General features: G+C 41.2%; 1 protein-coding gene across 1 annotated transcript; it reads right to left on the minus strand.

Moving 5' to 3' along the window:
* Positions 1-4,216: 4,216 nt before the first annotated feature.
* Positions 4,217-12,882, minus strand: LOC126513377 (myelin P2 protein). Its single transcript, XM_050161738.1, has 4 exons — positions 12,810-12,882; positions 11,542-11,714; positions 11,285-11,386; positions 4,217-4,528 (listed from the first exon to the last, which is right to left on the minus strand). The coding sequence occupies exons 1-4, from the start codon at positions 12,880-12,882 to the stop codon at positions 4,478-4,480; spliced, it is 399 nt and encodes a 132-aa protein (XP_050017695.1). The 3' UTR covers positions 4,217-4,477.
* Between the last annotated feature and the right edge of the window lie 2,281 nt (positions 12,883-15,163).

Raw genomic sequence — 15,163 nt, forward strand, 5'->3', positions numbered from 1 at the left:
CCATGGCTTTCGTATAATAGAGTACTTACGTTTATTGACGGATACATTTTATGACTAGTCATATTACCATCAACCTCTAAGACTAGGAGGGCAGTTTTAATGTTCCTTTTTTTAATGAGTTGGCCTGGGAAAAGAAAAAGGCAAAACCAAAAGCAAGGCTAACAATGCCCAGCAGAAGCATGTCAACTGAAGCCCTTGGGGCAGAGGAAGCCTGGCACAGTGCACCTTCTTTGCAAAGAATTTCAAAATACAAGGAAGTTAGAAGTATATTAATTTATAGAAAACAAACATAAGAAGCAAAGTAATTCATAGACAACAAACACATCTTTCATTCAGATAATGCTGTTGTTCAATTTTACACCATGTGCTTTGCCATTCTCTCTGTGGGTGTGTATGTATGGACATGCAAACACACTCACACATTGTTCTGAACATGTGAGGCTAAATCACATTCACATGCCCAATACCCAAAATATCATATATTTTCCAAGACTAGAGAGAGTCGTTCCTGCAATGACAGTTCACTCTAATGTAACCCCTGCGTGTACTCTAATCCACAGGCTGACCTCATATTCTTTGAAGCATATGCAAGACACATCCAGGATCCTTCCCTGCGTGTGGCTGCCGTGTATTTTCAGTATAATGTAATCTGGAAAATTTCCACGACATTTTTTCTTTTCTTTTTTATTTATATTTTATGGCATTGACATTTTTGTTCTTTATTTTCTTCTTATTTATTGATTTTTATTGAGCTCTATCTACATTTTTCTTTGCTCCCCTCTCTGCCTTTCCCCTCCTCCCTTTAACCCTCCTGCAAAGTCCCCATGCTCCCAATTTACTCAGGAGATCTTGTCTTTTTCTACTTTCTACTTCCCATGTAGATTAGATCTATGTAAGTCTCAGTGTCCTCATTGTTGTCTATGTTCTCTGGGATTGTGGTTTGTAGGCTGGCTTTCTTTGCTTTATGTTTAAAAAACACCTATGAGTGAGTACATGTGATAATTGTCTTTCTGTGTCTGGGTTACCTCACTCAAAATGTTTTCTAGCTCCATCCATTTTCCTACAAAATTTAAGATGTCAGTGTTTTTTTTTCTGCTGTGTAGTACTCCATTGTGTAAATGTACCACATTTTCCTTAGCCATTCTTCGGTCGAGGGGCATTTAGGTTTGTTTCTGGGTTCCAGCTATGACAAACAAAGATGCTATGAACATAGGTGAACACAGGTCCTTGTGATATGATTCAGCGTCCTTTGGATATAAAAGTGATATTGCTGGGTCTTAGTAAACAAGAGGAAGAGGAAGTGAGGTAAGACTCTGCTCTGCTCCTGGAGAGACCCAACAGCTCTGCTCTCTGGAGCAGAGACACCATGCTCAGCTCTGCCCGATAGACACGATAGCTCTGTGCTCTGAGGCAGACACATGAAGCTCAGACCCAGGATGGACATAGGTTAGAATCTTCCCGGTAAGCGCACCTTGGGGTACTTACACACATTATTAGAAATGGGTTAGAACAATATGTAAGAACTAGCCAATAAGAAGCTGGAACTAGCCGGGCCAAGCGGTGTTTAAATGAATACAGTTTGTGTGTTGTTATTTCGGGCATAAGCTAGCCAGGTGGCTGGGGTGTTGGGGACGCAGCCCTGCCACTCCTATTTCAACAGGTCTTGAGGAAGATTGTTTTCTAATTTTCTGAGAAATCGCCACACTGACATCCAAAGGGGCTGTACCAGTTTGCACTCACACCAGCAATGCAGAAGTGTTCCCTTTACCCCACATCCTCTCCAGCATAAATTGTCATCAGCGTTTTTGATCTTGGCCATTCTTACAGGTATAAGATGGAATCTCAGAGTTGTTTTGATTTGCATTTCTCTGATGACTAAGGATGTTGGACATTTCCTTAAGTGTCTTTCAGCCATTTTAGATTCCTCTGTTGAGAGTTCTCTGTTTAGGTCTGTATTCCATTTTTTATTGGATTATTTGTTCTTTTGATAACCAATTTCTTGAGTTCTTTGTACATTTTGGAGATCAACCCTCTGTCTAATGTGGGGTTAGTGAAGATCTTTTCCCATTCTGTAGGCTGTCATTTTGTTTTGTTGACTGTGTCCTTTGCTTTTCAGTTTTGGGAGGTCCAATTTATTAATTGTTTTCCTCAGTGTACATGCAGTCTGTAGTACATGCACTCTGCGGTACATGCAGTCTGCAGTACAAGAAGTCTGTTGTACATGCACTCTGCGGTACATGCAGTTTGCGGTACATGCACTCTGTGGTACATGCTGTCTGTGGTACATGCCTCTGCGGTTCATGCATTCTGTGGTCTTTCCCATCTTCTATCTACCATCTATCATCTAGCCACAATATCAGCACAGAGTCTTGAATTACTCTTTTTCCCAGTGGTTTAAAATTCATGCTATTATGATTTTTAATGATTCTTAAACTTGTGATTTTATCAAGTATTTTGCACCCAAATTGTCCCAAGTTTGGGGAAGTTTCTTTGGGTTCAGGTAATACACTTCTCTCATTTCTTTGATTATTTTTGATTTTAGTGTATAAAAATGTTTAAATCTTAGCTGGGCGGTGGTGGCCCAGCACTCGGGAGGCAGAGAAACCCTGTCTCGAAAAACAAAACACAAATAGTTAAAATCTCACTGAGTACTGCTCTGTCTTTATGTGGAATCAGCCATTCCTTTTAGTGAGAAATGACATCAAACAACAAGCTCTGAGTGCTAAGCGTGCTTATGTTTCTGGGGTATCTGTGCTTCTAGCTCTTTGGGGAAACAAAACCAGAAGACCCAAGCATGCAAACATACATCAGGTATGTGCTTATATCATACACATACACGTGTAGTTGTGTTTGTACAATTGTACCTATTTATAAACGCACACACAGCTTGGAGATTGTATTAGTCCCTGTGACAAAACACCCGGTCTAAACAACGGGAGTGAGGGTTGCTGTGGCTAGTGGCTTCTGAGATCAGAATTCCAAAGGCTCCGTTAGTTACCTCCATTGGTTCTGGGCCTGTGGTCCACGAAGCATCATCACACCCAGACTGTATAGCAAAGGCAAACTCATTGAAGGTAGGGGGCATAAAAAGAGGGAGGGGACTGGGATAACCTTCAAAGGCATGCCCCCAGTGATCTACTTCCTCCATGTAGACCCCACCTGCTAACGTTTTTAACATCACCAAAATAGTCCCACCAGTTAGGGTGTCAAGACTTTAACATGTGTAACTGTAAGGGACATCGCTATTCACAGCATGATGGAAACCGTGGATTTACACTGATCGCTTTGCATTTATTCATGGATTTTCCTGTCTTCCCTCATTTGTGTGTATGTGTGTAGATAGATAGATAGATAGATAGATAGATAGATAGATAGATAGATACCGTCTTCCACCTTGAACATTTGATTGCATGAACCGTCACATAATTATCATTTACTCAATTATACATTAATTTCATTCTTATATAAGCACAGTGGCTTCTCATTCTTGAATATCAAGAATTACTGAATTCATTAATTTTACGACTACCAAACACAAAAGAGGTCATATGCTCATCAAATCTTTTATGAGAATGTAGCAGCTTTTATTTACCATATACAAACATGGGTTATAACCCAATTGTCTCAATAGAAGGATGGATTACCAAAATGATACAGTTATACAATGAAATAATACTCATAAATAAAAAGGAACAAATTACTACTACATGTAACAATCTGGATGGATATGAAGAACATCGTGCTAGGTTTTAAAATGGAAGCAGAATGAATGCATGAGGTCTAGTTCTATTTTAGGCAAAGCTAATCCAGCACCAAATCAGCACCATCGTGCTTCTGGTGGGCGAGACAGAACAAGATATTACCTTTGGAGGGGGACGAGGAAGCTTTCTTAGATTAAGGACATGTGTTTATCTTGGTCAGGATGTGAGCTATGTAGGCGCCTACATTTGTCATCGTACGTTCGATTGCTGTGGTAGCCTTGTATCCCATTGTCTGTACATTGTAAAACTTTGGCCAAAATGGAATGGAGGTGGCTCCTATTGGCTGAAAGTAGAGCCCCCCAGTTTAAAACAGCTCATCCCCTTGTTTTGTTTTCTTTGTGGTTCCCCTGCCTCATACCTTTCCAGGCCCCTGGAGACATTTATCACTGCCCAGATCAATATTCTTACTTTGCTTTAGTATTGATTACTTCTTTTCAAACAGTATGAGGGCAGCCTAGGCTGTCACTTAGCAGACAGTGATTTTCATGGGCTATTTGTGTCTGGTCAATATAGAAGGATTAACATAGTAAGACACGGATGAAACGGAAAATGTCTAAATTAACAAATTTAGGTTAATTCTCAACTTAAACATTTACCTACAGAACATATCAGGACAAATGCAAAACCAGACAAGTCAGCTGCAGGGTCCTCGGGTCTCTCTGAATGATTGCCAGTCTTAGGTGGGGAAGCACCAGTTGAATGATGCAGCGATTTTCTCAGACCTTCTCATAAATTCTGGTGCAGACCACACCCTTCACCATGCATTCCTTAAGAGAGGGAGATTGACTGTGTAAAATACAGGTTAGAGAACAGGACATATGAAATAAAACAGTGGTCTAAATGAATGCATACGATCACATTTAGACAGGATAAAACATTCACATGTCAGTTCTCTAGCAGTTCACAACTACGGCCACTGACATTTGAGGAAAACCTTTAAGGTTGATCTGTGTTACTATCCATGATATATCCAGTTATAATGCTTAATGTTGGTAGCCAGCTTTGTGGGAGCTGGAGTCCGCACAAAGATAAAATAAAGCTCCATGTCTGAAGGAGAGTCTGCGTTGGGTAGCTGAGGTGAGAAGACCTGAAGACTGGGCACACAGGTCACAATAGCGAAGTGCTGTTCCATGGACCATGGCCTTAGACTAAGGCAGAAGAGGTGGGCTGGATTCTAGTGTTCATCTGTCCTTACTTCCTGATATCCGTGACAAACTTCCTCAAGTGCCTGGTCTCCTGTCTTCCCTGACATGATAGACAGTGTCTCCTCTAACCATAGGTCAAAATCCTGCTGGTCTTTGGCTTCAGTGTGGACAGGACTTACCTTGGGTATTGCAAACCCCTTAGCAGAGAAAGAGCTGGGTGAGAAGGAGGACATATACTGGAATCATGTGTCATAAAGAGTTTAGAGAAAGAAGACTTTTATTGATATTGTGTAGTGCTAGTAAGAAAGAAGGAATTAAGGTTGCTTCTTCTGAACTAACAGCCTTCTTACAATTTGTACAATGATGTAGTCCTTGGCTCCTTGGACCTGGGGACATGGGATAAGGTGGGTAGAGACAATCAACACTGCACCACCTCTAAAGAGTCTGAGAGCATGCCTGTGGAAACTTGTTCTCTCTGTAATGTCACACCAGGCCCTTGATACTAAATTGTAAATTGCACCCAGCGACGACCCGCCTCTGCCTCTGGTTCCTCCATCATGTGAAGGGATGGATACTTTCATTAAAATGTCATGGGTCAAAGCAAAATACCTTTTATATCTCCCAGGCTCATGTAGTCTCTAGAGTTTAAAGCTCAAAAAAGTGATAAGAAAGTGATTTAAGGTACATTTAAAAAAACAACAACTGTATATTGCTTATAGTTTAAAATGTATATAATTTGCAACAAAATTTGGCTTTAATATATAACAAAAAACTTATAATTAAAATTCCATACATGGGGGTATATATACACATGTGTGCATGTGCACGCATGAGTGTACGTGCATTGGTGTGTGTGCATTTGTGTGTGTGAGTTTGTGTGTGTAAGGGTGTGTGTGATATTCAACTCTTTTTTAAAGTGTGTGTGTGTGTTTGTGTGTAACTTAGATTATCATAGTCTGGTTCTGTTTTGTGAGATCTATCTGGGACATGGAGGGGGTTCAACAGGACCCCAATAGTCTCTGTCCAGGGCAAATAGTGAGACATTGCCCACCACTTGCTTCTGGTTTGTTGTTGGAAGTTTTCATCTGTAATTTATGTATGTGGACTGGTCTATGTTTTCTGGCATGTCTGTAAGTTTTGTTGCAAGCATGGAGCTGAGACAGAAGTGTCTCTGCTGCCACCATCTCTGAGATTATTGGTCACTGGATTCAGCTTGGCAGGAGTTCAGAAGTCTTTTTCATGTGGAAAACATTACTTAGAAGTTTCCTCTATGACCTGTGTCAGATTGATTCACCTCACATTGATGGGGAAAAGGAAAAAAAATAGAACAGCCAAAAAATTAGACTTGGTTTATGTGAACATTCTGTTCTTCAAGACTTATAAATTTATGGGGTATGGTTAAAAATCTGTAAAGTTTATTTATTTATTTATTTATTTATTTATTTATTTATTTATTTTTAAAAAAGGTTAAAACTAGTAACACTGAGGGTTGATAGTTTAAAATCTATGTATAGGAATCTTAAAAGAACCGTGTGGCCTGATCCCATCTTTAGGCAGCCATGTAACTGGTCACCACCACTGCTAGGGTTAGAGAAGATGGATGTCATGTGACTTCACTGCCATCGTAATGAAAGGAGACCCTGTGGGGTGCGACTACCAAAGAGACACCAGCAGGTCTCCGAGATATTTTCGATTAGGATAGATTTTTGTGTGATAATTCCTGTCCTGCAAACAAGGTTTACAAAGATAGGATTTAAAAACAATGTTTAATAAGGCATTAAGCTACACCTCCATGCATTTATATGCAAGACTGTTCAAACCCAGAGTTGGTAACACGAAGAGTCTTCCAGGTAAAACTGGTTTTTAAGACATGAGGGGTTATAGGGAAGCAGCCGAAGCTTCCGAATGTGCGGCAGAGCTAGCGTTCCTAAGGAGAGCCCAGCTGCAACTGTGAACCTTACCAGTTTCGGGGATGCTGGAGCCATGATTGGCACCAGAAGCCCCAGCCACAGTTAAATAGAGCGGGCTGGGATCTGGAAGGCAGTCTGTGAAACGCGGCCCAGGTTGAATTCAGAGAGGAGACCCAAAGCCCTTGGAAAAGATTGTTCCCTCTGTTGGAGCTCCGTTCTGCCTTGGGTGGGTTATGAAGGTGCCCTATGTTTCCCCTCTTGGAATAAAATAGAGTATTTTATTTCTGAGAGACTGTACACTTTTTAAAAAGAAAAGTGGAGTTTTACAGACATTTAAATTATAAAAAACACACTGGGAAACATTTAGATTTCGAACATTTTTAGTTTAGAACACCTTTTATCACAATGTCTTTATGGAATCTTGGGAGACAGTTTGCTTTTCTAGCAGCAAGCGCCCAGCTCCTTTCTCCCTAGGCGTCAGCTGCCTTCCTAGTCCCCTTCGCTCAACGACTCAGGCCTCGGGCCTCGCTTTCCTAGAGCTACTCCTAGGTCCAGACAGTTTACCTTTTACTGAAAAAAGAGAAAACTCACAAAACAGATTCCAACGAAGCTTTTTACTATTCCTTTCTTTACAGAAACTCACTTTTCCACGACGCTCTGTGTCTTGAAGTGAGTGACTAAAAGAATAAGGTGTGAAGTTTATGTGAGGTCTCAGGACAGGAAAGCTTAAGTTATGAGGCTCTAAAAATTTGTTTTAGGGTTCTAAGATGGTATTTTACGGTGTGTATAAAGGTTTGAGGACATAAAATATAAAGATGTGTCTTGAGGTACGTGGATGCAATTTGTGAAGTATAAGAAAGAAGATGGCTTTAAGGTTTATGGAAAACAGCTCAGAATTCCTTCACTCTCTGTGCTGTTGTTACATTAAGACTTAAAATCCAGAGTTTTAGCATTAACCAATGAAATTCTGATAAAATCCAGAGTTTTAGCATTAACCAATGGAATTCTGATAAAACCCAGAGTTCAGCACTAATCAACGGAATTCAGATAAAACCCAGAGTTCAGCACTAATCAACGGAATTCTGATAAGCTGTTACTCTAGCTCCAGTAAAGCACAGCTCCTATTCAGTCACAAGGTCAAGATTTTACATTTCTTTTGGTGGTTTTCTAAATGTAGACTTAAAAGTGCTTTTTGTTGTGCTAAAGGCATCTGTGTAATCTTTATACAGAGTCTTCTAACAGGTTCTTATAGGCTTCAGGAAACTGACTTGGATCTACCTCATAGATAGGTCATACGAACTACAGATTAGGTACTGCCAATCAGTAGCCTATTTCCTCACTTGCCTATTCCTGAGGGAGTGTGAATTCTCCCCCCTTCCCTGGTCTTGGGGCTACCTTCTCCCAGCTATCAGGACCATGGAGCTAGAAGTTTCCATTGTACACCTAGCTCTAGACGGTCAAGCGGAGCCTGGACAAAAAGGTATTTGGACAACATTCCACCTATGCCCCAGCATCAGCAGGAAGTAGACATAGACAAATTCTTTCTTCCTTATCATTCATTTATTATCAGCAAAAAGGCTGGGACTTGTGAAATTTCAAACCTGGGACAGAGGTGCCTGTTTAAGATATCAAATCAAAACTGGACCTGGCTGCCAGGTTATCCCAGCACCCTTCAGTCCCTCGCTGTTTGTTATAGGGTGTGACCACATACCCTACCTTCTTCCCTGGACTCTCCAGCCCTAGGCTGGGTTGCCTTCCCTGCAGAGGCTTTCCCCTATAGAATCCAGACATTTTGGTTGCAGACCTTACATGGCCAAATTACTGTAATTATTCATGGTGTTACAATCTCCCTTGGCTTCCGCATGGAAAGATTTGTAAATTCCTTAAATTCCTTTGTCGCAGGAGGAACCTTTTTGTCATTTATTATAAATTTGAGCATTATTCTAGACTTTGTGCTCATTCTTATCCTTCTTCCTGTCATTCTCTGGTGACTGACAAGCCTATTTGATCTCTTCATCATAGTTTCTAGATGTCTAAATTACAAAATTAAAAAAAAAGAGATGCCATGGGCCACATAATGACCATTACTGCTTGACAAAGTTCCAGCATTTCAACATTAGACCACACTTCCCCAGTACTTTTTAACTTTCGTTTTTAAAGATTCTCACTATTAATGCCTTCCCCCTTTGGAAAAATTTGTGCAGGTTTTGAAGGATGAAAATATGTACAATGGTAGCCTCTCTCTAAACAAAAATAATTCTCTGGAGAGAATTCCCTGCCACACTATGGAACCAGGAATCCCATTGTGCCCTCCTAATTACATACAGCAAGTGCAGGAAGATTAGAGATTTACTAGACATGTTTGATCTAGGATAAGATGCCTACAATTCAGATCCACAATCTGAGGCCACTGAGGGCAAGGCTTCAGTTAGTAAGTGTAGAGAAACCAGAATGGGATGTTATAATGGGAAAAGAATAAGACACCAGGAGTGTGGTGAGGGGACAGGCCCGGGTAGTAAGATTAAGACACAGACGCATTGGAACAGCTCAGGGCTTATCCCTGTGAGGAAGGAAAGTTGTTCTTGAGTATAGTATCTGCTCCCTAGAAGTCCTTTTCCCAAGGTCAGGCATTTGGATGAGGATCTCCATTTCTTTGGGGGCTTGAGGAAAGTTCTTGCTTACTAAAGCAGTCATTCTCCTTATCTCTGGCAAGAAAAATCTAATTTCCCTTCATTAACATATGACTGTTGTCAAAGTCATTGCTAGATTCCTCAACCCCTGATCTTGTCACACCCCAGCTCAGTGCTCCCGTTCTCCCATCCAATCCTATATGCAAATCTAAAATATAAAAGACATATTCCTTTTTCAATAAACACAGCTGGCAACCATCCTGATTCACTCTGAGATTGTGTCCAGTCCCTGGCTCCTGTCATCCCCTCTCCCACTCCACATGTTTTTGGACTTGAGCCCCTGCCTAAGCAGGTCTCTGGCATAGTTCTTTTTTCTGGAGATACTTTTTAGTATTTTGCTCACAAGGAGAATAGCGACAAATAAAAAATGATTTTTTACATTTGCCTCATCCAGTGAGTGGTTAAATAAACTCCCTAAGAGATTCTGATTGATTGATCTATAATGGGCCCTCATGTTGGAACTGTCTCCCCAGGTAAATTTAGTTCAAAGCGAAAACTAAGAACCACACACTGAGAGAGATAGCCAAAACATTGGAGGATTGTGTGTATGTGCCAGTTAGTGAGCACAGAGCCACAGGCTTCAGTCCTTCCAGTCCATCTTAACTCTTTTTCCTCGGATCTGCTAACTGAAGGAGGTCTTCGGAACTTACAGCTTAGATTGCATTTTTTACATTCTTTAGGTAAATTCCCATGGACCATTGGAAGCAAAGTACTTTTACTGCAAATATTCTATAATTGAGCCTTTCAGGGTTATATTTTACTTTTGAAGTATACTTTTTTTTTTCTTGTAAGCCCAAACAAGTGACATTTATCCATATTTTCAATATTGTTTAAATGTTATTGTTTTGATACGGCTGCTTGGAAATCTTGAACTAACACTTAATGGACTTAAATATGAATCTGTCAGAAGCCATTTCCCTCCTAGAAGTCATTACAGGAACCATCACCCTGGGGAGTCTGCAGAGAACCCCACACCCATAATTATGTTCTATTGACAGAACCTGCCCCACACCCAAGTAACTGCTATCTGATAGCCGAACCCGCCTCACATTCCAGCTATCCAGGGAACTAGGTGTGTCAACTCAGGACTTCCTCGCCAAAGAATCATCACCTGACCTCCTGGCCTACAGGACCTGGACAGTGCCCTGCCCCCCAAGCCCTCCTCCAGGGGCTATATAAGCGGCAACCAGGACTCTAATAAACGAAGGCTTTGACAAGAACCCCCGCTTAGCCTCCTCCTTCTTTCCTAGCCCATTTATCTTCCAGATAGTGCCTCTCTGGGACCCTGGAGTAACTGATTGCGGGTGGGTTACAACCCCTAGACTTAGTGACCCACCCACCGCAATCCACATGAATCCTTTATGGTTTTCCAGTTAAGCACTAACTCTGGCTTTATTCTTAGCATTATGGTCCATTTATAGTCTAAAGAACAAGGGGCATTTTGAGACAAGCATAATCAATGTATTTATGTAGCATTATTTCTGTCCCGAGAATTGGGGATCTTCTTACTAAGCATCTCAACTCCCCGACGCCCACAAAATCAGCAACAGACGCCAACAAAATCAGCATGAAGCAGTCACGCAGATGACACAGATGACCGGCTCACACAGGCGCGCAAGGGCTTAGCTGAGTCATACGTGGACGTAACCACGCATGCGCGCACATGGGTCACACAGGACTCTTAACATTCAGGCGCATCTGCCTGAGGGCTTGTCCCCACGTGCATAGCTCTAGAAGCTGGAAGTATCGGCCTATGTGGCTGAAATCATTACACTTACCACGACCATTTTCCCGTCCAGCAGCTTCCTCTTTATGGTTGTCTCTTTACCGTCCCATCTCTGCACTTGTCGCAGGGCTCCCCTCTCCAGCGTCACGATGCTCTGCAAAGACAAGTTCAAGGTTAGCTTGCCTCAGTTTGCGTGTCAGATGTCTCAATACATCATGTTCATTCCCCACTGCCTATAATCCTAGAAGAAATAATCCTGTCTCTCGATAGTTGACTGGACCAAGTTTCAGGACAAATATTACACATTACCTTGGTTTTTCTGTTGTCGGCTGTGGTTTCTTCAAACTCCTGGCCCAGCTTGAAGGAGATCTCTGTGTTTTTGAAGGCGCTTTCTGTTCTTATCGTCATATAATCCCCCTTCTTGCTGATGACCACAGTGGGCTTGGCCAAATTTCCCAGTTTTCTGTTGGCTAACCCCACACCTGAAAAGCAAGGCAATATCAGATTGTGGGGTCAAGGCAACATATCCAAGGGACAATGGTGGTCACATTCTGTATTCAGTAGTACCTTCAATGAGTAGATGGCAGGGTTTCCTACCAAGGACTTCCTCCATGTTTCAACAGTGAGCAGAGAAACATGTTGATGACGCAAGCATTTTAGTGTGTAGCGCTCCAGCAGTGGTGTCTACAGAGTTTACGACGCAAACGCTGTTCAGTTTTGCCCACTTTGCTATGCCCAATGCTACCCTCACCACAGAATAAATCACTTCTGTTCCATATAAGCTTAAAAACAGCTTAGTTTGTAATTACAAACATAGTTGCTTTCAATGAGACAATCTCTCTTCTCCTCCAGCCCCCCCCCCACTGTTCTATATTTTTTGTCAATAAGGAGCTATGGCCATAGTGAAACCCTCCTTTTTATATTCTTGATTGAATCTTATTTCTGATATTTTGTAGTTCCTAAATCTTCCTGGTGAAAAAACAAAATAAAACAAACTGTCCATCATCCTTTTCTGCCTGTGGACACTGTTCCAACACAGCATTAGTGTGACTGAATTTGAACTCTCTGCCGCCGACCAGTTCTTTTGCTCTCAGCCCCTTGTAAATGTTACACACGTCCTCACCTAGGGGCTGCTTCTTTTCTCAAGCTTCACAGACATGATTATTTAATAATGGACAAACTCAAAGCAAATAAAAAAGAATCTTTAGTTTGTATAAAGATTGAAATTTAAAATTGTGGTTTCTAGTATTCAACTCTTTATCTTATGAGCCTACTCATTTCTGATAAACCAGCTTTCACAAAATCCCAGAATATGGATGGACTAAAATTCTAATATTTTCCCCAAGTCTCCAAAGATAAGCCTGTGAAACTGCCTTTCGGTCCCATGCATTTAAATAGCTTCATTTAAGTTAAGTTCTGATAATTTACTGCCAATGAGGTGGAAGTAAATTTCATGAACGACACAGAAGATCTCACTTCATCCCACACGACATTCCCCAGACACCCGGGAAAAAGCGTTAGAAGAAAACCTCTTGTGCCTTTCTTTAAAGGGGTGTTTGCCATGGAGGGTTTCTCACCCAGAGCTTTCATGTAGTCATCAAAATGCTCACTGGAGACAAGTTTCCAGGTGCCTAGAAATTTGTTGCTCATTGCGATGGATGAGAATTCAGCGCAGTTCCTGATAGGATGCAGCAGATGCCCCTGAGATGCTGAGACCTTACACAGTTCTTTTCAAAGACACCCAAAGCATGTGACTTTTGCTGAGACCCAATGGGGAAAGGTGGTGATAGGACTGGGCAATGAATGGCTCTTAAGTCATAAACTGCCTACCCATGGGAAAAGAAACCCCTACATAATGTCCCTGTGTTTCCACAACCGTGAAAATAACTGAAAGTATTGTTTGAACCTTCAAAATATTCTTTTGGTTGATCTTACATTGATATGCGTGCTTAAGTCCTTCTATTCATTATATGCTAGTGTATCTATGTGTGTGTGTGCGTGCCCATACATGAGTACATTCAAGTGCACTTGCATATGTATAGGCATCTTGGTGACTCTTAATTCAGCACAATTAAGATTTTTTAAAAGAAAGAAAAAGTCTATGAGCATTGTCATAAAAGGCTCAAATATGCTGTGGGAGAGAAATGGAGGGCTGCACTGTGAGGACAGATTCAGAGGTGAGGGAGGCTTGGCATAGTTTTCATATTCTGGAGGCTGAGTAGGCAGACAAGAAGGTCAGTTTGTCACAGCTGAGCACAGAAGGTGCATTCATACATCAGGATGAGAAACAGCCTTGTAGCGTGCTCTTTGACCACAGTTAAGATTTCATCTCCTTTAAAAAAGCCAACCTGGAGATAATAAGTTCTTAGTTTCTATCACAACTTTGGATTTAAGACATTTAACAAAACTCTAGAGATACATAAAGAGACAATTTCCCACAAAATAATGCCAATGGATGCTGAGAGTTCAGTATTGAATGCCCCCATGGAATGTGCTTAGTTCAGATTGCCTCACTTCATCCTCTCAGTCTCACAAGACACACACATTGTTGTTAATGACCAGCTTGACAATGAGGAAAACTGCATCTTGAAGCTAGGAAACTTATTCCCAAAAGTAAACTATGATTCTTGGACTAGTATCTCCCCATTCTACAAAACAACAACAACATGCACACACACATACATACACATATACACATGCGCACATACGTGCAAAGACCCTGACTAACATTCAGAGATCTTAATATACCATGGCTGTTTAGCAGTGCTCTCTATTGCACGCTCTCCCCCCCTCTTTTCAATATCAGACAATCAAGTGAACCAGGTGACATATCAGAACCCCAGTCTTTGACCAGGGGGAGCAAATGTCAATCTAGTTCATACGTAAGTCTTGCTCCCAGTAATGGCTGCATGGCTCCCATACCTTGACCAGGTTTCCTATACTAACATTAATTCTGGCTGAGTAACAACTACTAGCACTGGATTTTACATTTTCAGCACACAAGTCAGCAGTGCTCACAACTCTGGAACTAAATACTCCACAACCATTTCACTTCTAACAGATAGAATCCTTGGCTTTGAAGGCTCCGGTCCCCAGTACTATAGCTGAATTGTCTCTATTGCAACCACGTGGCTCGGCATCAAGCTGACTGAGAAATGAGGTATCACATACAGTGAACCAGGCCTCATCTTCCATGGCCAGTGTCTGGTAAATTCAGCAGGGAAACAACAGTGAAAAGGAAATTTCCTTAGCCTACCCACTTCCAAACCCAAGGCAGTGTAAGTGGAGAAAGTTTGCTGTGTTGGGATAGAAACAAACCAGGATAAAAAGAGGCATTGTGGAAGGCTAGGTCAGGAAATTCAAGGGCATTAGGATACACAGTGAGACTCTGTCTTAAACAGCAACAGTGAAGGGCACTCATATAACAAATATGAAATTTCTTTTATCACCTCAGAGTAAGGGGTTGGGAAAATTTTTCTGATCAAATGGACTTAAGAAACAAGCGGGTGTAGTTATCCTAATATCTAACAAAATAGACTTCAAATAAAAATCAATCAAAAGACACAAAGAAGGACATTTCATATTAGTCACAAGAAAAATTCATCAAGAGAAAATCTCAATACTGAACATCTATGCTCCAAAGACAAGGGTATCCTCTTATGTAAAAGAAACACTTCTAAAGCTTAAATCATACATTAAACCCCACACACTAATAGTGGGAGACTTCAACACTCCCCTAGTACCACTGGACAGGTAAGTCAGACAACAAGTGAACAGAGAAATAAGAGCACTAACAGATGTTATGACTCAAACGGACTTAACAGACATCTATAGAATATTCCATCCAAACAGAAAAGAAAATACCTTCTTCTCAACAACTCATGGAACCTTCTCAAAAATTGACCACATACTAGGTCACAAAGCAAACCTC

This window comes from Alexandromys fortis, unplaced genomic scaffold, assembly GCF_014885135.2.
Source record: "Alexandromys fortis isolate MF-2015 unplaced genomic scaffold, M_Fortis_MF-2015_v1.1 scaffold_74, whole genome shotgun sequence".
Classification (NCBI taxonomy): Eukaryota; Metazoa; Chordata; class Mammalia; order Rodentia; family Cricetidae; genus Alexandromys; species Alexandromys fortis.